The sequence below is a fragment of the Cebus imitator genome, unplaced genomic scaffold (assembly GCF_001604975.1).
Source record: "Cebus imitator isolate Cc_AM_T3 unplaced genomic scaffold, Cebus_imitator-1.0 Scaffold539, whole genome shotgun sequence".
Lineage (NCBI taxonomy): Eukaryota > Metazoa > Chordata > Mammalia > Primates > Cebidae > Cebus > Cebus imitator.
Window position 1 is genome coordinate 895,380 of NW_016107854.1, and position 23,364 is coordinate 918,743.

The following is a 23,364-nucleotide window of genomic DNA, read 5'->3' on the forward strand; positions in this document are numbered from 1 at the left end:
CATCTCATGCCAGTTAGAATGGCGATCATTAAAAAATCTGGAGACAACAGATGCTGGAGAGGATGTGGAGAAATAGGAACACTTTTACACTGTTGGTGGGAGTGTAAATTAGTTCAACCGTTGTGGAAGACAGTGTGGCGATTCCTCAAGGACCTAGAAATAGAAATTCTATTTGACTCAGCAATCCCGTTACTGGGTATATGTCCACAGGATTATAAATCATTCTATTATAAAGGCATATGCACACATATGTTCATTGCTGCACTGTTTACAATAGCAAACACCTGGAACCAACTCAAATGCCCATCAATTATAGACTGGACAGGGAAAATGTGGCACATATACACCATGGAATACTATGCAGCCATCGAAAACGATGAGTTCATGTCCGTTGTAGGGACATGGATGAATCTGGAAACCATCATTCTCAGCAAACTGACCCAAGAACAGAAAATCAAACACCACGTGTTCTCACTCACAGGCGGGTGTTGAACAGTGAGAACACATGGACACAGGGAGGGGAGCATCACACACTGGGGTCTGTTGGGGGTGACTGGGGAGGGACAGCAGGTGGCAGGGAGTTGGGAAGGCATAACATGGGGAGAAATGCCAGATATAGGTGACGGGGTGATGGAGGCAGCAAACCACATTGCCATGTATGTACCTATGCAATAATCCTGCATTATCTGCACATGTACCCCAGAACCTAAAGTGCAATAAAAAAATCATATATATATATATGTATATATATGAAAATATGAAAGGATGGGAGCTTAGCTCCTATAATTAAACACTAAAATATGGAACAATACATAACAGGAACCAGCAAAGCCCCTAGAACGGTTGTCTAAGCCCCTGCACACTTTTTTTTGAGAACTTTTATATTTATATTTTGAAGTTTGAAGTGAGTGATTCCCAACCACACCGCAGATACACTGTAATGTGATGAGTGGTGAGGGGTGTCTCAAGTCACTTATGCCTGGTTAGAAGAGACTGAATTTGTAAATTATTTTATTTTTTAGTAAGTTAAAGCAAATTCAGGGTTATGACTGCAAAAATATCTTTCTTAATCATTCGAAAATGGAATTATATCCATTTGTGGGTGGGAAGAATGCAGTGAAGTCTGGGCCACTGGGAAAGACACGGTCCCCAACTCTCAACCTCCTGTGGGATTATTATGTCCGTGAAAATGTGCCACCCATGGGAACATCATCCAGCAAGCATATCACAGCTGAAAGCTGGCTGTGATAGGGCTGCTTCTTCCCCCTGTAACTTTTACAGGTTTATGTTTAAAACTCACACTAGCTATAAGGGGAAATGTAAATGAAATGTGGCAAAACTGAGAGATTCTGGGGGCTACCGGGTTGGACTGAATTCAGGTGGGAAAGCATATTGCTCTCATTACAACTGGCGGGGTATTTTGCCTGTAGAAAAAAATAAACTTGCTCTACCCCTGTGGATCTCAAACTTCATTTTTCATCGCAACCCATCTAAGGAGGACCCAAGAATTCATCACCCATCCGCCCTGTCCTTCATTACTGTTTGGAGAAGAAAGAACTGGGGATAATCAAGAACTGAAGAAGAGCAAAATCAATAAGTTAAATTTATTGTCAGCAACATATATAAATAGATTTAGTTATACTATGTAAAAGAAGCCTGTGAGTCTAAATAGTACACGTATATTATTATAGATGATGTTTTTAATCACCTATTAGTGTTAATACAATTAGTCCTATCACTGTACTTTCTTTGATAGTCTGTTGCAAATTAGTTAAACAGTGCATATATGCAGTATCACTAATGCCCGGTCACGGTTTGCACAGCTGGAATATGTACATTATAAGTGACTCTTTCTTGAACCACAGTTCATACAAACCTGAGTGTTTACTTATTGGAAATTTATGTGCTGAAATATGCATCACTATACACTCTAAGGGTAAACTGAACAGCACACAACCAGGTAAATTAAATTTAATGAAATTTCTAATTAGAAAGCTGTAACAGCAGTAATTGAAAACCATGATCAGCTCCATAAACTACTGATAATGTGCTTATGCCAAAGAATCTCTCCCCCAAAACTGAGAAATCTGGCTATATCTTCTGTGCATGTTCCTAGTAAGAGTTTTGCAAAGTTACCAAACAGATCATGTAAGCCAGACCCTTAAGTAGAATGCCAGGTTGTGGTCCTCAGTAAATTCTATAATGAGATGTTGATTTTAATGTATGAATACCAATTTAGTAGCCTTTAATTCATTCATTAAACAGTTGGGCGCCTTCCATATGCCTGACATTGGTGTATCATCCCTGTCCTCATGGATCTTCTTCCATGGACACAGATAATGAATAGATGAATGAGATATCTAGATATAGACACAGTTACTCATGTGTATGTTAGAAACTGTATTTGTATTTGTGTCGTGGAGAACAGAAGGCTGGAACTTTTTACTATATATATTTAAATAATTATCAGCTCATCTGTTCTCCACCACACACATACAAACTGGACAGATTTCAAATTTAAAGATTGGGTTTGGGAAGGCCCTACACAAAGTACAGACCATGTGGAGTATGTTAAACTCATGTTGGGGTACCAGGAGGGGGGTACCTAAAAAGATCATCCTCACAAGTTAAAGCAAATGTTAAACAGGAGGCCCACTGAAAACAAATACTCAGGCTTATTTCAAAGGATCTCATATTTGACACCAAATCTGAAGTCACAACTCCAGATTGGACTACCTTGCAAACATTGATATGCATTCTGGTGGCTTCTCCCATGAGTTACTCCAGGGTTAATGGTGATAAGAATTTATCTATTTAAAAAAACAATAATGATTTTCCAAGCACTTGAACATATGTTCAAGTTGTGATGTTATGGATGAGAAGATCAGAAAGACTGATGGGAGGACTTGTTTTAGATTGAGTGGCAAGGAAAGGCCTCTCTGGAGAGACGGCATGTAACCTAAAATATGAAGGATGAAAAGGCACCTGCCAAGCAGAGAGGGGTGGGCACAGAGAGAGGCGAGCAGCAGTGAAGGGGCCTGAGCTGGCAAGGAGCAGGGGTGTTCAGGCTACTGTGGCAAAGACATAGGGAGCAAAGAAGGGAGGTGTGAAGTGAGGGAGTTGGGGGAAGGGTAAACCAGCAGGGATACCAGGATGGAAGTGGAGAGGCCAGAGTGAAGGAGAGAGGTGAGAAGCTCAGATAAAAAAGAGTGGGACCCAGAATGGGATGATGTCTGGGGAAACAGAGGGAAGAAAACAGACCCAAGAAATGTGTTCAAGATTGATTGTACGGGACAGAGAATGGGAGGTGTCTAAAGAGACTTCCAAGCTCCTGATCTGAGCTTAGGAGGGAACGGCCAGCTACTGAGATGGGGAAGCTGAGATGTGGTGGAGTTCACCATTGCAAGTAAGTCACACTTAAAATATACATGAAGATGAAAGTCTGTGAGTGTTGTGGTCACTCATCCACAAAAGTGAGAGAGAGGGTTTCCGTTCATTTCCAGTTGAGTTTGTGCCCTTCGTGAAGGCACCTTGGACTCACCTCAAGCAGAGATCTGAACTTGAGTGTACGTTCATGTAAATTCACTAGTCAGATATGAATGCACTCAGGCATCACAAAACAATCACAGAAGACAAGAGTGAGCGCATGCTTGAGAATGTTTTCTGAAATGAGCAGAAGAGCTTTGATACCAGAAGACTTTATGTTGGAATTTGGCTTTCTATCTGTTACTAGAAAATATATCATCTGGAGTATTTAAAAGATAGATATTTAAATACTAAATAAATGTAAACCTCTCATATTATGTTTCTGGTTCTAGGCCATCTTAAATGGCTTCCTGAGTGATTTTCCTCCAGCTGTAAAGCAAACTGCATCAAGCATTGTAGAAGCCTCAGTTGAGATTTATAACAGAATGAGCGTTGACCTCCTGCCAACACCTGCCAAGTCACATTACATCTTTAACTTGAGGGACTTATCCAAATGTGTGCAAGGTACTGTACTGAACCCTTGTTTTCTGATCTTCGCCCTCCCTTTTTTTCCATTGACCTTCAGATCTCTCAGTAACATCGTATGCATGCAGGTGTCTGTGACTCACCTGGAAATCCCATCACCTGCCCCTGTTCAGGCTAAGTACTTCACAACTATTTCACATGGCCAATACCACCTCCCATTTCTCACTCCTAGCTGATTACTCTCTTTCACTGAAAAAAATAAAATAAAATAGAAGCAACTGGACCAGAGCTGCTTCATCTTCTAAATCTCCCAGACAGCTTGCATCTTCCTTCCCTGTGCTGAGCTGCCCCTGCATCTATCAGTGCCAATGGTCCTTCTAGCACCGAACCCCATCCCCTCCTGTCTACTCAAGGATTGTGCTCTCATAATTCCCACTTCTCATCTTCAGTGTTTCGTTTTTCATTAGATCATGCCTAACAGCATAGAAAGCCACTATCACATCTTCCATCTTAAAAAGAAATAATTTTCTTTCAGTCCCTTATTCCCTGTTGGTACCCCTCCCATTTCTCTGCTCTAAGTGGGACGGGGAGGAGAGACCATTCTGTCCCACTTATTCCCTCTGGTTCTCCCTTTAATATAAGTCAATCAAAGTCTGATACCCGATACTGCGCTAAACTGTTCTTCCTGAGTCCCGTCTCCATCTGCTCAGATCCACCGGTTAGCTCTCAGCAGCACCTTAACCTCACAGCAGTGTCCACACAACTTGCCCCTCCCCACCTTCTCCAGTGGTCCAGGAAAGGCTCCCCTGGGGTCCTCCCTCACCGCCTGCTGTCACTCAGTCTGTTTTGATAGCTGCTGCTCCTCTTCCCTACCTCAAAATGTTGGGGCCACAGGGCTTGATCTTCAGATCTATGCACATATTCCCTCAGTAATTTTGGTCAATTCTATAGCATCAACATCAAATACCATCTACTCAGAGATGGCACTGGAGTGCCTACCTCCAGCTCCCACCTCTCCTCTAAGTGTTTGACTTGCATATCCAGCTTCCTTCTCAGTGTGCTCCCTCAGGCATCCAGCTGGCCTGTGAAACTTGGCATGTCAAAATTGAATTCTTGCTTTTCCCTTCTACCCTGGCCATGTGTACATACCCCATCCCCAGAGAAGACTACCATTAGTTGATCTGGCCAGGAGCCTTGAAAACCCCTATGCAATCCACGAACAATCCTGACAGCTTTATTTTCAGAATATATCCCAAATCTAACCACTTCTCACCACCCCATCCACTACACCTCTAACTTCCTCTCCAATCTCCTGCTTCCAGTTGTCCGTTTACCCTGTTCAGAGGGACTCAGAGGCTGCTTCTAGCACCTGCCTGTGTTGAGTCTCTGTGTGATCTGGATCCAGGTTTCCTCTCCCTTTCATTGCCTACCACTTTCCTCCTTGCTACTGCCACCTCCTTGCCATTCCTGAAATCGGGCCTACCCACAGACCTCTGTATGTCACTTGGAATGCTCTGATACCAGATACCCATGTGGCTCACTCTCCCTGCTCAAATGTCACCTCCTCAGCAAAACTTTCCCATGTCCCTTCATAGCTCCTATTACCTGAAATCATACCACACATATTTCTCTGCATATACGTGTGTTTATGTATCTGTCTCTTCCACTAGGACATCAGCTCCCCAAGGGCTGTATGTATTTCACATGGCCAACTGCATCCCAGTGCCTAATTGGGCCTGGCAATGAATGAATGAATATCTAGATGAATAAACAAATCTCCCTTGATTTTGTATAAAAGGACACTAACTCTTAGTTGCTCCATGATCTACTTCACCCCTGACTCCCCAGCCAGTTCCCTTTGTTCTACACCACTCTGTTTGTTTGTTTGTTTGTTTTTTGTGAGATAGAGTTTTGCACTTGTTGCCCAGGCTGGAGTGCAGTGGTGCGATCTTGGCTCACCGCAACCTCTGCCTCCTGGGTTCAAGCAATTCTCCAGCCTCAGCCTCCCGAGTAGCTGAGACTACAGGTGCACACCACCACGCCCGGCTAATTTTTGTATTTTTAGTAGAGATGGGATTTTGCCATGTTGGCCAGGCTGGTTTTGAATTCCTGACCTCAGGTGATCCACCCGACTCAGCCTCCCAAAGTGCTGGGATTACAGGCCACTGTGCCCAGCCAATATTTTTTTTTCTCTAAAAAGAGTCTAACTAACATTTATAAGTTTGTTTTTAGTATCTGCAAAGTAGCCAAAGCAAAAGCTATGGAGTGCTTTCGTGTGAAGCGGAAGCAGTGATTGGCCCCTTTGAAAGCCAGCCCTCTTTCCTGTCTTCATCACAATCTAAGTCATTACCTGTTGTGCATTAACAAGCCTGGGAATGAGCTAGAAGATGCTGGCCCATGGCAGGAGCTTAGGCATGAAGAACCCTTCAGACCCCTCCTGCTCCTCCCTAATGGACAGTTCTCACACACGTTCCTGATCTCCCCAACTCCCATGTGCAGGCTCTGTGACTCTTTTCTTTTTCTTCCTCCTTCAAGAGCCTGAAGGACTGTCGAAGCTGGTATAGCATCCTTGCCACAGGATGGCACAATAATTTGCCTCTTCCTCCACTGAAATCTTACCATCTTATACGAGCAGTTTAGTCCTGTGATTCATGAACTCAATTTTCCTAGAAAACGTTAGAATATGGCTTTCTTTCATGAACTGCTTCAGACTCACTTCCTGATCCTCAGACATTGTCTAATCTAGTCATTTATTTATTATCCTTCCCCATTGCCTTTCTATTCCTATTTTTAAGATAATTTTTGAGCTTCAAAATTCAGGACTTTATCTCTGAAATTACACATCATAAAATACCCAGGAAATTCCAATGTTGAATCTCTTTCTCCTTGTCCCCACATTTCATCCAAAGGTCCTAGAAATTTCCTTATTTCTACAAATATTAACTGAAAATAATTAAAACTTCAAGCATTTCAAGAAATATATATGTCAAACACACACACAGACACAAATGTGAGATGCAAAAAGAAAAAAAAGGTAGCATCATTATCTGTAGAAATACTCTAGTATTCTAAAGCAACATGAGCAGTAGCTACCATGCTATGTGGTACACACTATCTGCTGAGTGTGCCCACGTGCACAGTAGACACTGTCCCTGCCCCTGCCTACAGTGTGAGGAGCCCCATATTGCTGGTCCCTGTGGAGAAGGACCATTTCCAGGAATTCCTACACATTGTTGCTTTGATTGTAACTTGAAATCATTAGAACTGTGTTTGCAATAACAATTAACATTAATGAAATGAGTACTCAGAATGATCTTAGTAGAAGCCAGAAGGTCCAGGGCATTTGGTAAGAACTGAACATTGGGGAAGAAAGAGAGAGAAATGGGTGATTGAGAAACAGTATAAGCATTGGGAGGGGGAAAGTTGCGAGATAAGTAAATATATATACTCTAGTATATTTTAAAGTAATGTGAGACTCTTCACTTAACATACTGCAACCTATGTAATAATGAGATGAACCTTGCTTATATTGTGAAGTTTGACCACGTAAAATACTCAGTTAAAGAAACATCACAAAACAGGGAAAAAAATGTTTTTGTAAAATAATGTGTCACAGTTTTGTTATCAAAAAATGAGGTCACTATTAGTATATGTGTATATCTACTAGGGAAGCATTCATTTTTGGCAATATAGGGATAAAGTTGTACTTAAGGATTTCCTAATTAAACTATTACTAGAGATTACAAAAATGTAGAATTTTTCTTTTTTTTTTTTTCTTTTTCTAAAAAACAGGTATCCTCCAATGTGATTCAGGAACAATAAGAGAAGAAATTCAGATATTTAGACTCTTTTGCCACGAGTGCCAAAGAGTCTTCCATGATCGCTTGATTAATAATGAAGATAAGCACTATTTCCATGTTATTCTGACAGAAATGGCCAGTAAATATGAATCTTTATTTAGCTATTCTTTTTTTATTTGAGTAGAAAAGCAATTTGGTTTCTGTTAATTTAACACAAAATGAATTTTCATCATTTATGAGTTAAAATTATTTTCTTTGATGGTTCAAATATTTAAAATATATGAAATATTATGTAATATTATAAAATAATTTTATTAAGATTCAGGAAGGGTCAGCCAGGCATGATGGCTCATGCCTATAATCCCAGCACTTTGGGTGGCTGGGTGGGTGGATCCCTTGGGCTCAGGAGTTTGAGACCAGCCTGGGCAACAAGGCAAGACCCCATCTCTACTAAAAATACAAAAATAAATAAATAAATTCAGGAAGCATTAATATTTTAATTTATTATGAGGTTTTAAGTAGGGGAGAGAAAGTAGGAGAAACAGTATTTTGACTGATAAGAAGCCAAGATAATTCTAAAGTACTTCTTATTTCTTATATAAGTATCCAATATTCATTATTTAAGAAATGTTTTAAATTATTTGTTAAGTATCGTTACTCTTAAACTTGGGAGATTATCAGCCAAACTAAAGTGGCATGTGTTAACACAGTATTCTCTTAGTTTTATATATATATTAATTAAGTCTTCTAAGTAAAGTAGCAGCTATATATTCTATATGTTTTATCACTAAAATATTGCATTCAAGATTATCATTACATTAAAAACTTGATTTTGTTCTTTAAATAGATAAACATTTTGGAATTGCAATTGGCCTGGAATATTTTTTGAATAAGCCCATCATATTTGGAGATTTCATTAAGGCAAGTATGTTAGACTGACTTGACCTCATTTGAAAATGCAACAATCTTGCATGTTCTTCACATGTACCCCAAAACCTAAAATGCAATAAAATAAATAAATGGGAAAAAAAAAAAGAAAAAGAAAAAAATTATAAAGCAGTTACTATTTTCCAATGCAAATTCATATTATATAAAAACTTCACCTGTGTGAAGAGTTAAGATCTAGGCCAGGTGTCAGCCAACTTTTATCTGCCTGCCACCTATTTTTGTAAACAAAATTCTCTGGAACATAGCCACAACCAGTGGTTGCTTTTGCTCTACAACAGCAGAGTGCAGTAATAGTGACAAAGACTATATGACTTGCAAAGCCTAAAATATTTACTATCTGGCCCTTTACAGAAGAAGTTTGCTGACTCTTGATCTAATTACATTCATTTTGGAAACACTTTGAATCAGAGAGCCATCTGGTATTCAATTTGGAAGAAAGCAGAGAGGTCTAGTCTCTTAACTCAGGAATTCCCCCTTGTTATACTCTGCATAGTGAAGCTACTTGGTTAAGAGAATTGTCCTCTTCATTTCAGGGTAACTCTAATTAGTAGCAAATTTTGTATTACATTTAACTTCCTTTGTATTCCCTTGTGAGTTCCTCAAGCCTGTCTCCACAATACTACCTACCTAATTTTTACCCTCTAAACCTAATTTTACCTTCTGGTAATTTTTACCCTCTAGACCTGCCTAGAATAAATCTACTATCTCACTCCCCTACCTACATTGGCAGATAATCATGTTGTTTTACTAAGGTGCCCCTTGTTCAAGTAAAACATTCCTACTGTCTCCAAGAGGGCAGAGACCACATCTGTTTTTGTTCATCTTAAGTTCCCAGGTTCCTGCACAGAGTTACATAGCAGGCTCCCAATCAATGCCAACACATAAAGGAACTCGTCTTTACATTATATGTATACAGTACCTCACTGCTCTGGTAACTCCACTCTAGATAAGTGTTACACTTGACAAATAAAAAAGATAAACTATGTATTTTTGTAAAGTATATATTTATTATTAAAAGTATGGTCCAAAGTTTGTTTCCCAAGATTATTTTCCTGTGTGTTTCTAGTTATTGTATTATCAGATGAGGGAATAAACAGAAAGGAACAGCTAGACTCTTCTTGCATTGCCTATGTGTGTTTTAGTAAAAGAGTCCAGGAGAAAGTGCCCCTGGGGCAGTTTGCTACATACAATAGAGAGGAGACATCATCAATAGATTAAAATAAGGACTTGACTCCCTATAGTTTACACCTGAATTTCATTCTCAACAAATTTAGGTAACCCTAGATGACTGCTATTTAAAAACTACAAATAGTTCTGGCATGATTTTTTTATAATAATGGCAGTCTATTATGCACAGTTTTTAACCAGTTAGCTTTTCTAATGTCAGTAACCTAACAGCAAAAATATGAAACCAGGTTGGGCGCGGTGGCTCACACCTATAATTCCAGCACTTCGGGAAGCAGAGGTGGGTGGATCATTTGAGGTCAGGAGCTGTAGACCGGTCAATATGGTGAAACCCCATCTCTACTAAAAATACAAAAATAAGCTGGGCATGGTGGTGGACACTTGTCATCCCAGCTACTCAGGAGGCTGAGGCAGGAAAGTCACTTGAACCCGGGAGGCAAAGGTTGTAGTGAGCCGATCGCACCACTGCACTCCAGTCTGGGTAACAGAGAAGCCATCTCAAAAAAAAAAAAAAAAATGAAACCAGAATGTAGAATTGTGAGAAAAATCAAAAGTCTATTTCGGAGCTTCTACATAAATTTTATTGCAAAGATCTTCAGACTTCTAGTGTAGCTCTTAAAGAAGTTGAATGAAATGGATTTTCCAGATTATGCATGTTATGAATATGTTCTATCAGAATTGATCCAACTTGTTTCTTCTCCCATAAATTATAGTTTGGAGCAGATAAAGCTGATCGGATTTATGATGACATGCCTGATATAGAGAAAATTGGAAATGTTCTACAGGACTATCTTGACGATTATAATCTCACAAATCCCAAAGAAGTAAAGTTGGTGTTCTTCCAGGATGCTGTAGAACATGTTTCAAGGTATAGTGCTATAAGACGCCCAATAATGCATTGATTTAATTTTTTTGTAATAAAGGGTTAAAAAAAATAAGTTGTATAAAACTCTTTAAACAGATTGCTAGATGGTCAGAGGTCTTTTATTAATTCTCACTATAACTTGAGTCATTGTTTAATTTATTTTGTATATTTATGGAATGAGCTTTCTATATAATACCCAGAGTCATTATTTTTGTTAAATATTAGCAGATGGTTTTTGTTCGTTTTTATCTGTCCTGTCTTGTTACAAAAGGATATGGGGTAGTTTACAGAGATACATGTACAGCATAACAAAGCTAATTCCATGCATGCCTAAAGAAAGGGGAGCTTCAAAATTAGAGCAAAACAAGTTCGATCCAGGATCATACATTTCACCTGCTTGTGAGTCTCACTCTTATCCACTGCAAATGTCCTATGAGGGCACTTGGCACATTCATGAGCATCCAGTCTAAATATCTGCAGGCCTTGGGGCACACTTTCGGAATTGGCTCCTGTCCTGTTGGACAGTTCTAATGTTGAGATGATTCTTCCAGAATAAGCGAACCTCTACTTCCTGTGCTTCTGGTATCCATTCCATCCTGTGGAGTAGTCATGATTTAAGGCACTCAGTGTGGGTATGAAACCATGATATGGAGCATCTCATTTACCTGGTAAAACACTCTCTCTATAGCTCGGTATCATAATCTCTTTACGAATAAATCTCAGAGAATGTCCCAGTGGTATATTGCTACATAACAAGCCACTCCTACCCTTAGTAGATTCATTTTATCATCTCTCAATTTTCCCAGCTGTTCTTTCTGGGCATCTCTCTTGCAGTTGCAGTCAGACAGCCGCTTGAGTGCCTGGAGCATCTCTGCTTCCATGTAGTCTCTCCACTTGTCTCTCAGCATGACAGCATCAGGGTATCTGGACTTCTCACAGGGTGGCTCAGGGCTCCAAAAGCAAGTGCTCCAAGACAGAGAGCCAGGCAGAAGCCAAACGGCCTTTTTGACGTAGCCTTGGAAGTCACATAGCATCATTTTTACCATGCTCTTCTAGTCAGTACAGTCATACAGGTCCACTCAGGGTCATAAGAAGAGGACAGACACCCTGTCTCTTGATGGGATCAAAGAGCCAGTAGGACTAGAGGCATTATTGCAGCCATTGTTTGGACAACACAGTGTGCCACAGAGAGGTTAGGTAAATGGTCCAAAGTCCTCTAGTCAGTGAGTGGCAGGTGGGGATCACAGCCAGTACTTCAGCTCTAACTCTACTACGGGTGCCCCTTCCCAAACTTGGCTCACTTTTTTCATAACATCCCTCCAAATATTTGAAAATTATTTCCATATTCTTCTTAGCTTTATCCTCTCTAAGCAAAATTATCCCATGTCTTTCTTATTGACTATTGGAGATTTATTTCCAGCCTTCACATACTGAGCACTTTATAATTTTTCAAGGTTCTACTTAAAATATAGCATCTAGATTTGATATCAGATTCTGTGGAATAAATACAGTAAAATACAGTGAAAGCAGGATTTCCCATGGTCGACTGCTGCAGCAAGATTTTCATGGCTTTGGTTTTTTTTCCTGTGTCAACTACATTTTAGCATTAGTTCTTGTTAAGACTGACAGTTAAATCCCCAGAATTTTTTCACATAAACCATAAGCAAATAAAGTCTTTACCTTTTCCATATTTCAGCTCTTTAATTAATCCTAATTCAAGATTTATGTTTGTTACAGATTAAGTGTTATAACATAGGTCGTTTGTCACTGGCCTGTCCAGATGCCACTTGCTTCCCCTCTGTCCCTCTGACAGCATACCCACATGCTATCCCGTAACAATTTTTATTCCCATCACTCAGGCAGGCCCTAAGCCTGCAAGGAAAAAAAAATAATGGCAGCATTTTGGTCTGAGAAACTTCCTGGAGAATAGACCAGACCATAGACAAAGTTGGTTTAATTCTATTTATAATCTTTCTTGCTCTTGTGAAAAAGAATTACCAGGACCCTCAAGGTTTGCTTAAAATATTATAGAAGGAAATTAAAATCCATTTGTAGAGTGGTGAAGATTTGGTTTTCAGATGCACAAAGGACAGCCATGTCAGTAATGTTGTAGACTGTTCTCTTTTATTCAAGAGAGGATCAGTAGTTAGGAATCAGAGAAAACATATCTCTGCTTATAAGAGCTTTCAAACACCTAATGCTGATTAGCAATGGAAAGGACTTTGTTATGAAAGTGACTTATGGATTAATTACTAAATGGTAATTTAGCACATACTATATTTCCATTTGTTGGTGACATTTTAGTTTTTGGCTTTTTGACATAGGGTAAGTAAATAAAAGTCTTCTAACTCAGGGGAAATTTTGCTTTACAGCCTGTGCTTTCGAAGAGCAAATACACTAGGCACTTTCTGCCCATTGTATGTCACCAAAGTTGGCATCACACTCCAAGAATAGTAGAATAAATCTATTAATATATAAGCCAGTAATTAGGAGAATCATCTCTTGCCTACTACATAAGAGAACATGTAACTTACCTACTACATTAGAGGATTCTTACTGGGGGAAGTTTTCAATCCATTTACAAGTAAATTGGCAGAAAAAAAAACACTACAAAGCAGAACAGACAAGTAATTTGTTTTTGTTGTTGTTGTTGTTGTTGTTGTTGTTTTTTACATACTATGTAACTCCATTTATATAACATGCTGGAATAAAAACAGTAGAGGAATAACCAAATCAGTGGCTTTCAGGGGCTGGGGTTGGGTAAGGGGACTCCCTACACAGAAGCCCAGGGGAAACTTTTGGAATGATCAGGTCATTCCATTTGTTTATGGTGATAGTTATGTGACTGTACACATTTCTTAAACCTCATTGTACTGTATAATTAAAGATGTGAATTTTACTGTTTGTAAATTATATCTCAGTAAACCTGACTAAAAAACTAAATTAAAAAACCCAACTAAAGCAAATGAAAAAAATTCTGAGTGGCTATATCCCTATAAATGTATTTTATTTTTAAAATATAAAATATATATAAATTTTATATATATATAATATATATATAATTATATATAAAATAAATTATATATAAAATAAAATAATAAAAAACTATATATATAAATTTATATAATATATATTAAAAATATAAAATATATATAAATTTTATATATATTTATATAAAATATATAGATTTAAAATATATATATTTTTTATTGCATTTTAGTTTTGGGGGTCGTGAAAAACATGCAAAATTGTTGCATAGGCATACATGTGGCAGTGTGATTTGCTGCCTTCCTCCCCCTCACCTATATCTGGCATTTCTCCCCATGCCATCCCCCCACAACTCGCCACCTCCCGCTGACCCTCCCCTATTTCCCCCCAACAGACCCCAGTGTGTAGTGCTCCCCTCCCTGTGTCCATGTGTTCTCATTGTTCAACACCTGCCTATGAGTGAGAAAATATGGTGTTTGATTTTCTGCTCCTGTGTCAGTTAGCTGAGAATGATTGCTTCCAGGTTCATCCATGTCCCTACAAAGGACACAAACTCATCATTTTTGATGGCTGCATAATATTCCATGGTGTATATATGCCACATTTTCCCTGTCCAGTCTATCATCGATGGGCATTTGGGTTGGTTCCAGGTCTTTGCTATTGAAAACAGTGCTGCAATGAACATAAGCAAATAGACCTCTGATGTGTCTTTCATTAGATGTGTATTGTGGCAGACACATAGCAATGACAATGGTGCCTATGGGTCTTTATTGTTCTAATAGAGGAGTTGGCCAAAAGTTCTGGGGAAGAGGTTGACAAACTGCTCTTGTAAAGGGCTAGGTAGAAAATATTTCAGGCTCTGCAGATCACACTGTAACTACTCAATCTTGCTGTCATAATGCATAAGCAGCCACAGACAGTAAGTGAATGAATGAGCTTGGCTATGTTTCAACAGAACTTTATTTATAGACACTGATATTTGAGTTTCAAAGGATTTTCACATATGAAATATTACTTTTTAAAGATTTTTTTCAACCATTAAAAGGAAATCTAAAAACTATTCTTAGCTCATGGGCCCTTAAAAAACTACACGGTGAAGAGGCATGATTTGGCCCACAGGCCATAGTTTGCTGACCCCTCTTTTAGACAAAGCCATCTTACCAAGGCATTTAAGGTATAGAAAAAGTGGACCTGTCTGAGGAGCAGGAGAGGGTTTAAAAGTGGAGGAAACAAATTTGAAAGCTTGATTCTTATTTCAGAAGATCCTAAATAATAACTGGGAGTCTGTGCTTTATACTGGAGGAAGTCTTGTTAAATAAGTCCTTGTAGACTCCTTGTTCTGTTCTTACACTACATAGCTCTTATCTCCCACCATCATGTATAATGACTAATCAGTGTTCTCTCCTTCATAACTGTTGCAGTCTCTAGAAGTTGGATACTTGAATGTAAAATTGATGGAGCACCCACTAAATATTATGCACTGTTCTCATAGAGAACTGGACAGCATCCAGTCCCCCATGATGGAGTTTTATGTGTGGGGAAGAGTTAGCAACAGTTTTTTCTCATGAGTTACAGTGACCTGTGATATTTTCATAGTCAAAAAATAATAGTCACTACAATTTTAAAATATTTGAACATTGTTTTCTTCAGTTTTCAGCAATATAAGTAATCTAGATAGATAGATGAAAGAGAGAGAGAGAGAGAGAGAGAGAAACTTCCCAGAAGAAGAAGGAGAAAGAGGAAAAATGACTAAACCTGCTTTTACATTTCTCTCATGATTTCTAGTTTCTGCTAGCCCAGTCTAAAATTTTAGATAATGGTGATGATAACTTTTTGATTATGTTTACAATTTGTATCTCCTTAAGACAAATTTGTTGACATTGTCTCTTCCTTTTCTGTCATCTTAACAACAACATATAGAACTGATTCTCATCCATACTGGTCACCTTTATATTATATCCCTTCCCACTTCCCAGGTTTTTACATTTTATTCATACTTCTGTATATCTTCAAGGAATCTTTTAAGGGGGGTTTGCAGATTATTTATTCTCTGAGCCATAACATGGTATTTTTCTACCTCCAACCATTGTCTTATATAATGTCATCTTGTAGAATAGATGTCTGAAGCCAGCTTAAAATATTTGGTCCTTTGGGGATAATCTATTATTTCTGCATTAGATAATCATAAGCTTTTCAGTTATGTCTAAAACATAGATTTCAGCTCTAAAATCTCTGTATGTAAATTACTTATAGATCTCCTAGGAAATATTTACTGTTTTGCCTCTCCTCTTTTCCTTTCTTAATCTTTGGGTCTGTGGGTTCAGCTCCAGTAGCTTATTCTATTATGCCAGTCACCATTGCCTCAGTTCTATTCCCTCTTCTCATTCCTGTAATTTCTATGATGTGGCCTCTGGGATCCCATTTGTTTCAGATTTGCCCTCCTTATCTTCCATTTTATCTCTCATTATTTTAAGATTGCAATCTTTTTTCTGAGTTCTGGGTCCATTCCTGGAGTTTGGCCTCTACTTTTTCTGTTCAACTCTCCGTGGTATTGTGGTTGTGAGACTCATCACCTTCCACTCAGGTTTTCGGTTTAGTGGATCTTCCATCTCTATCCAACTTTTCCTAAATTTGGAGGATTTTTTCCTCCTTTCTGAGGCTCACTCCAGTATCATGATCACAGTTCTTTTGAAAATTCCTGTTAACATGTATCTTAACAGGAATTAACATGAAACTTTCTAAACTTTTGTTGGTATCCTGTAGTAAATCCATCTCAAAGTGTTCTGTTGATCTCTCCTTCTGCACTATGGTGTCTTTTTCTAGGTTCAGTGATTTTTCTGCTTGCTCATTCTTATAAATGGAAACCCAGGCTTGCCGATTGACAATATAAGTTGTGGCCTAGATCGGCTAAGGTCTCCAACAAAGTTCTTCAGACTTCAAGGAAAAGAGATTTTACTGTATTCTAAATTTGTACAACTAGAGCCGAGACCTAACAGCCTGTTAGGAATGGGGGAAAGAATGAAGAAGAGAAAAGCCCAGCAGTGCTATTCACCAAACCTTGGCCTGAGATGCAGGCTGCTCTTCCCTTGCAGCATCCTGTCCAGGGAGGAGCCTCCACTGGCCACCAGCCTTCCATGCTGGGGCAGGCTCTCTGAGCAGAAGCCAAGTCTGTGAACTTGAAATAAACCTTTCTCTGCTCTGATGTTTGCAGGATTGCTCGGATGATACGTCAAGAAAGAGGCAATGCCCTGCTTGTGGGAGTAGGAGGCACAGGAAAGCAGTCTCTCACGAGACTCGCAGCTCATATATGTGGCTACAAATGTTTGCAGATTGAACTCAGCCGGGGATATAATTATGACAGTTTTCATGAAGACCTGAGGAAGTTGTACAAAATGGCTGGTGTAGAAGACAAGAATATGGTTTTCCTTTTCACTGACACCCAGGTATGTGTTTAGATAGCCCATGGGTAAGAACAGGAAATGTATGGGTGTTACAGTCGGGCATGTGCTTTGAACGCTGTGTAGGATGAAGTTCAAGGGATTGTTCCCTTTGATAACAGATTTCCTGCAGCTTGTAAAAGACTTTTATAATACATTTTTATTTATTTTACCAAATATTGTTTCCCTCTTTAAATTCTTAGCAATTGCATTTGATCAAAGGTCGAGCAGGTAAGTTTTTAACTTTTCTTTGAGGGAAAAGCCAAAGATAACAGAAGGTAATAAACTGTATAAAAGTGCATATAAGAAAATAATTTACTAAAAATTCAATTACAGAAACATGATTTACCCACAGAAAGTAAAAAATAAGGGCTCTATTTTTGGTTAAATTACCTTTAAATTGAAGTAGGATTACATCTATAACTACAACAGCCAACTTGAATTAATTCTATAGTGGAAGACTTTCTACGTTGGATACTCTTGAGTATTTTGTCTTTAGAGAAAATAAACCCATCTAGAAGTTGGCCAAGGAATTAAAAAGTGATAGATTTGATGCATACATGTTTTAAAAATATTGTAAGCAGAATTAAATACAAACACAAAATGGGAAAAATATTTTTAATATCTGTAGCATGCAATGAGTTTATATCTTAGTATAAAAATACCTATTACAAATGAAAAAGGAAAAACCCACATCTGTAGAAGAAATAGAAAAAAATGTGATAGAATATAAATACACAGTTCCAAAAAACAAAGGACTTTAAACACCTGAAGAAATTTTCAACCTCACCACTGATGAAGGAAATTGTGATAAATAAAAATGCCAATGGCTTGGCCTTACAAATTAATAAAGGTTAAAAATAATAATATACAGAGTTGGAAAAGGTATAGGAATAATAGACTTGTTTATACTTCACTGGGTGATTATAAACTAGCAAAATCGTTCTGGAAGGTAATTGGCAATATGTAAGTAAAGCCTTCACATTTCTTTTACGTTATAATAAAAGCTACATACAAAATTACATGTTTAAGAATATCTATTGTAATTTTTTTAAATAATAATCTGAAAGAGTATTAATGTCCAGTGAAAGAAAGTCATATACATAAAATCTGATATAACCATATACTAGAGCACTATGTAAAAACTTTAAAATTATAGCAACATACACATTTTAATGTATATCTAGACATGTATGTCCTATGTACAAAGAGAAAACATTTGAATCATGGGATTGTGAGTGATTTCTATTTTCTTAATTTTGCTTATCTGTAATTTCTAATTTTCCTAAAATTAAGATATTTCTGATAGTTTTTTTTTTTCTGGAACAAACATCTTTAAGAAATCAAATAAATACGGTAAATATGATGGTAGCAATTTCACAAGTATACAAGACAAAGCTTAGAATTATTTGCTCAAAAGTTATTCAGAATGGAACAAAATTGTTCAAATGCTCCCAATTAGCACAGATTGTATTACTTGCTTTTCAATTGACATTTACTATTTTACAGTAAGATCTACTTATCATAGGAACAAAGAGACCATTCCCAGCCCCCTCTGGTGTATCACCTAAAAGGCTGAGTACAAATGTTAATGTAATCCAAGCTTTGCTTTGGCTACTATCCTAAATAATGCCTTACAACTTTTTACAAGTACTGGTATCAACAGTTTCTCTGAGGGAAAGGAAATACAAGAATATTAAGTGACAGAAACAACAAATTTCACTGTGGCCTGCAACTGCTCCCAGCCTTTTATTTCACAAACATGGATCCAGGTTGTCACATTATAGCAGGATCACTATTCCTAGCCTCTGGCAGAAGCAGACATGTGACACTCAGCACTGCACAAGTGTTTCTTTGGCTTCCTGAGTAGTGCTGTGTATACTGCCTATACATTTTTATAACATCTCTAAATGTATAAATAAATTAACATTTATTATGTCCTATCTCATTTCATTCCCAACTGCAGAATATTTAGTTTTAAATATTTAGTTTTAAATCTATTTACCAAATCTTGACTATGACATTTGTTTTGAGATTGTTACATTAAGATCAACCTATCTGAGCTGGACACGGTGGCTCACGCCGGTAATCCCAGCACTTTGGGAGACTGAGGCAGGAGAATCACTTGGAGTCAGGAGGCCAAGGTTGCAGAGAGCCAAGTACCATTGCACTCCAGCCTGGGCAACAGAGCGAAGCTCCCTCTCAAAAAAGCAAAAGATCAACCTATCTAAATTGGGCAAGTCAAAATCTTATTCCCAATTTTTAAATAAAAATACTTATTTTTGATAACAAGCTCTTTATAAATAACACTGTTCACAAGGAAATACCAATTGATATGCGACATGAAACAGAATGTACTATTTTTAAATATAGAAGGAATTTCATTAGGTTTAGATAAGCTGAGACTACACAAAAGTTTTCCAGGTGATTTAATTAAAGTAACTTACAATGTACACATTCCCGAGTATGCACCATTGTGGTGACATTGTTTCAGAATTTTCTGCATTCAGCTTAAAAGGTGCTTCTGCCCAAGAAACTGAACTTTTCTGTCAATTGCACTTGATCGAATAGGAGAATTGGGTTCATGAAATGGATTCATTGAAAACTTTATATATAAATCATAAACATCAGTAAAAAAGTTCTTTATTCTATCTTCTTGTCTTATGTCATGAAGCATAATAAATCTCATATGCCCTGCGGTGACATGTGCTGACACAAACCACTCGTTGAACTTGTCCACAGTTTTCAAGAATGTGTTGTTCAATAGCCAAATGTTCTCATCTGCAAGGTCGAGAGCAGCATGAGCTCTGAACTGGTTCAGATGACAATGGTCAGGATTCTGCCTTCCCAGCTGGCAAAACCTCCATTTCAAAAACTGGATTATCACAGTGTCCAACAATTACAAAGTAGAAGCTCCCAGACATGGTCTTCAGTATACGGCTCCTGCAGCAAGAGGCCAACAACGGAAACCTCTGATAGTCTTTTTAACATTGCCCTTAAAAATCAAACAAATTATGTAAAAAGTCTCCAAAGCCCCAAAGATCAAACTATATTGTGTTAGTTCTCTTCAGACAAAAAGCTATTATATTCTGTTGGAAGTCCTGATCAACCTCAAATGTTCTAGAGTAACAAATACTAAGCGTAACCATAAAAATAAAAATGCGTATTCTATACATGGACTTATATGTATACACAAAACTATTATAAATGTGAGAAGAAATTGAGAGAAACAAGATATTAAAAATAGAGTTTAATTGGCTATAACAAAGTAGAAATAAGTATGATTAGATATTTTGCATAATATAATTTCTAAGCTACAATTAATAGCTATATACTATAGTTCATATTTTACAGAGAAAGCAAATATTTTCTAATATTACTGAATGTTTACAGAAATTAATCATGTATTAGATTTTTAAAGAAATTTTTATTAAATTGTTAAAAGTATAAGCTGTACTCATAACATTCTTTACCCATGCTTTAATCAAAGGAGAAATTAATGATGTGTCTTAGGACTTTAAAACATTCATATAAAGATCAAGAAAATCAAAATCTCTTAGAGATTAGGAAAAATAAACAAGATAAATAAAAATCTGTAGAATGCAACCAAACAGTTCTCAAATTTACATTTATAGATTTGAATCAAAAATTAGAAACTACACAAATTAATTTTCTTAAAACTTTAGGAGGGAAAAATGTCACAAGAGAAATAAGAAAATGAAACAAGATAAAAGCAAATATGAATTAAAACAAAGAAAATTACTGTTTGTTCCTAGGGGAAATTGACAGACACAATTATACCAAGTTCATTAAGAAAAACAAAAAGTGTCAAATGAAGAAAATAAACAAACTTATCTTGTCATAGAAAAATATATAATACTCAAACTTCTATATAACTAAAAAGTTCACTGAAAAAAAGGTAAATGAGAGATTACTTTTAAAAATTTGCATCAATGTTGAGAGACAAAAAGTCTATTTCAAAACATGTAAATTACTCATGCAAATTTGAAAGAAAACTCCAAGATGCAGATGTTTGCAGAGTTTAGGCAGATTTTTTAATGGACAATAATAAATATGGGATAATATTTTCCCTTGCTAATAATCAAAAACATCCAAAATAAATTCTCCAAAAGAAGCATTTATTACACTTCGCAAATTAACAAAAATAAATGTTAAATATTAATGAAGTCACAGTTGAATTGAATGAGAAATAGTAAAATCTTCAAAATCCAGAAAATATTTATGCATTTATGCATTTATCCAACTGAGGAGAAAAACTATATGCCAAAAATTGTTCTCATAATGTAAACAAGACTGTAAACGATCTCTGTCCATGTAAATGTATGGTGCATCAGCTCAATGGTGCATTGTGCTTCTATATTTGTGATCAATATGATGAGTACTGTACAGAACTATGGGTTAGTATTAATGATAAAATGATAACTGAAAGGGGCAGAATATAAAATACTTGCACATATGACTTGACCCAGGTAAAATATGAATGCCTGCTAAGAAACAAAACATAAAGAAAAAATGAAAAATCAGTGTACTCGCTGTGTTAGAACTTCAGGGTTCCATGTAATTTTTAAGATTATCTTCTCTTAAAGATGAAATTGATTCATTTGAATTTTAGAACAAATATTTGCTTTAAAAAATAAATGGAAAATGATTGGGCAAGTTGTAATGATCACCATTTTCTTCTACAGATTGTAGTGGAGGAGTTCCTAGAGGATATAAATAACATCCTGAACTCAGGTGAAGTGCCTAATTTATTTGAAAAGGATGAACTGGAGCAGGTTTTAGCGGCCACTAGACCAAAAGCAAAAGAAGTAGGAATTTCCGAGGGGAACAGAGACGAGGTAGGACATGCCAGAGTCATTATGTGGCTTTGTCACAAAAAGTTTCCTTCACCTTTTACTTAACCATTCATACATCCCCTTAAGGGGTCCATGAATAGAATTTTTTTCAATATAATTGGTTTCCTTTGTATTCTATGTATTTTATTTTCGATATTTAAAGCATTGGTTCACCAGACTTACAGAAAGTTCTGTCAGAAGCAGAAAACAGAAATCCCACTGCCCCACAGAGGTCATAGTCTTGTCCAAACTGGCTAGCCTCCCTTACTTCTCTTTAAGCACCAGTTGATTTCACACACTGCAACGTCCTGCCTGTAGAGGGCTGAAGGCATGAGCCTAGTATTGATGCCCTTGCCTAGCAGCAACATTATGACACGGCAAAGCAGAAATGCGTTTTCTCTCACTCTCTCGGGAACATTGCAGCTGCTCTTTATTTCCATTTCTCCAACACGATAATAATCCCATGCACCGTTACTTGTTCACCCTAGCTTTTTTCCTTGTTTCTATAACTTCTTTAAATTTCTGGCTGTTCTTTCTCATATCTGTACTATTTCCCTTTGTGAGAATTTTCTCTACTGCTAGGTCAGAGATTATAGGTACAGACACAAGCCCACTTCTGCTAATGTAAGCACGAAGGGATTTTTTGTTTGTTTGTTTGGGATGGAGTCTCACTCTGTCACCAGGCTGGAGTGCAGTGGCACAATCTCAGCCCAGTGCAACTTCCGCCTTCTGGGTCCGAGCAATTCTCCTACCTCAGCCTCCCAAGTAGCTGGGACTACAGGAGCATACTACCACGTCCAGCTAATTTTTGTATTTTTAATAGAAACGGAGTTTCACCATGTTGGGCCAGGATGATCTCGATCTCCTGACCTCAGGTGATCCACCTGCCTTGACCTCCCAAAGTGCTGAGATGAGATTACAGGAGTGAGCCACTGTACCTGGCCCAGGAAGGGATTTACTAAAGGGATATCGAATCACTGGAAGAGCCAAAGAAAGAAATCCCAGACTTAACTCCTTGGAATGAATATAAAATGTACACTGTATAAGTCAATGATCAAGGAGATGGCTGCCTCTACCACAATCATTCCTACTAAAGCAGGGAGCCACTAAACCAGTCAGTGTGCCTCTGCGTCAGCTGCCAGCTCCATAGGTATGTGTCCTCTGTCACATCAGGAAGCAGCTGAAATCAGGAGCCACTTCCAGAGATAATAGCTCCAGGATTTTTCTAAAAGAACCAAGAATTGAACTATGCTTTGATACAGCAATCCCATTACTGGTATATACCCAAAGGAAAATAGATTATTCTACCAAAAAGACACATGCACCTGTATATT

The 23,364-nt window shown here is 37.6% G+C and overlaps 1 protein-coding gene and 1 pseudogene across 1 annotated transcript in view; one reads left to right on the forward strand and one right to left on the reverse strand.

Moving 5' to 3' along the window:
• DNAH6 (dynein axonemal heavy chain 6) overlaps positions 1-23,364 on the forward strand; it is a 303,318-nt gene that overhangs the window by 158,660 nt on the left and 121,294 nt on the right. Inside the window, exons 42-47 of the mRNA XM_037733599.1 lie at positions 3,819-3,990; positions 7,744-7,890; positions 8,599-8,672; positions 10,598-10,752; positions 16,949-17,180; positions 21,881-22,033. Of these exons, the coding sequence (XP_037589527.1) occupies positions 3,819-3,990; positions 7,744-7,890; positions 8,599-8,672; positions 10,598-10,752; positions 16,949-17,180; positions 21,881-22,033 (933 nt within the window). The remainder of the gene's footprint in view (positions 1-3,818; positions 3,991-7,743; positions 7,891-8,598; positions 8,673-10,597; positions 10,753-16,948; positions 17,181-21,880; positions 22,034-23,364) is intronic.
• LOC108293520 lies at positions 19,671-20,098 on the reverse strand (annotated as a pseudogene).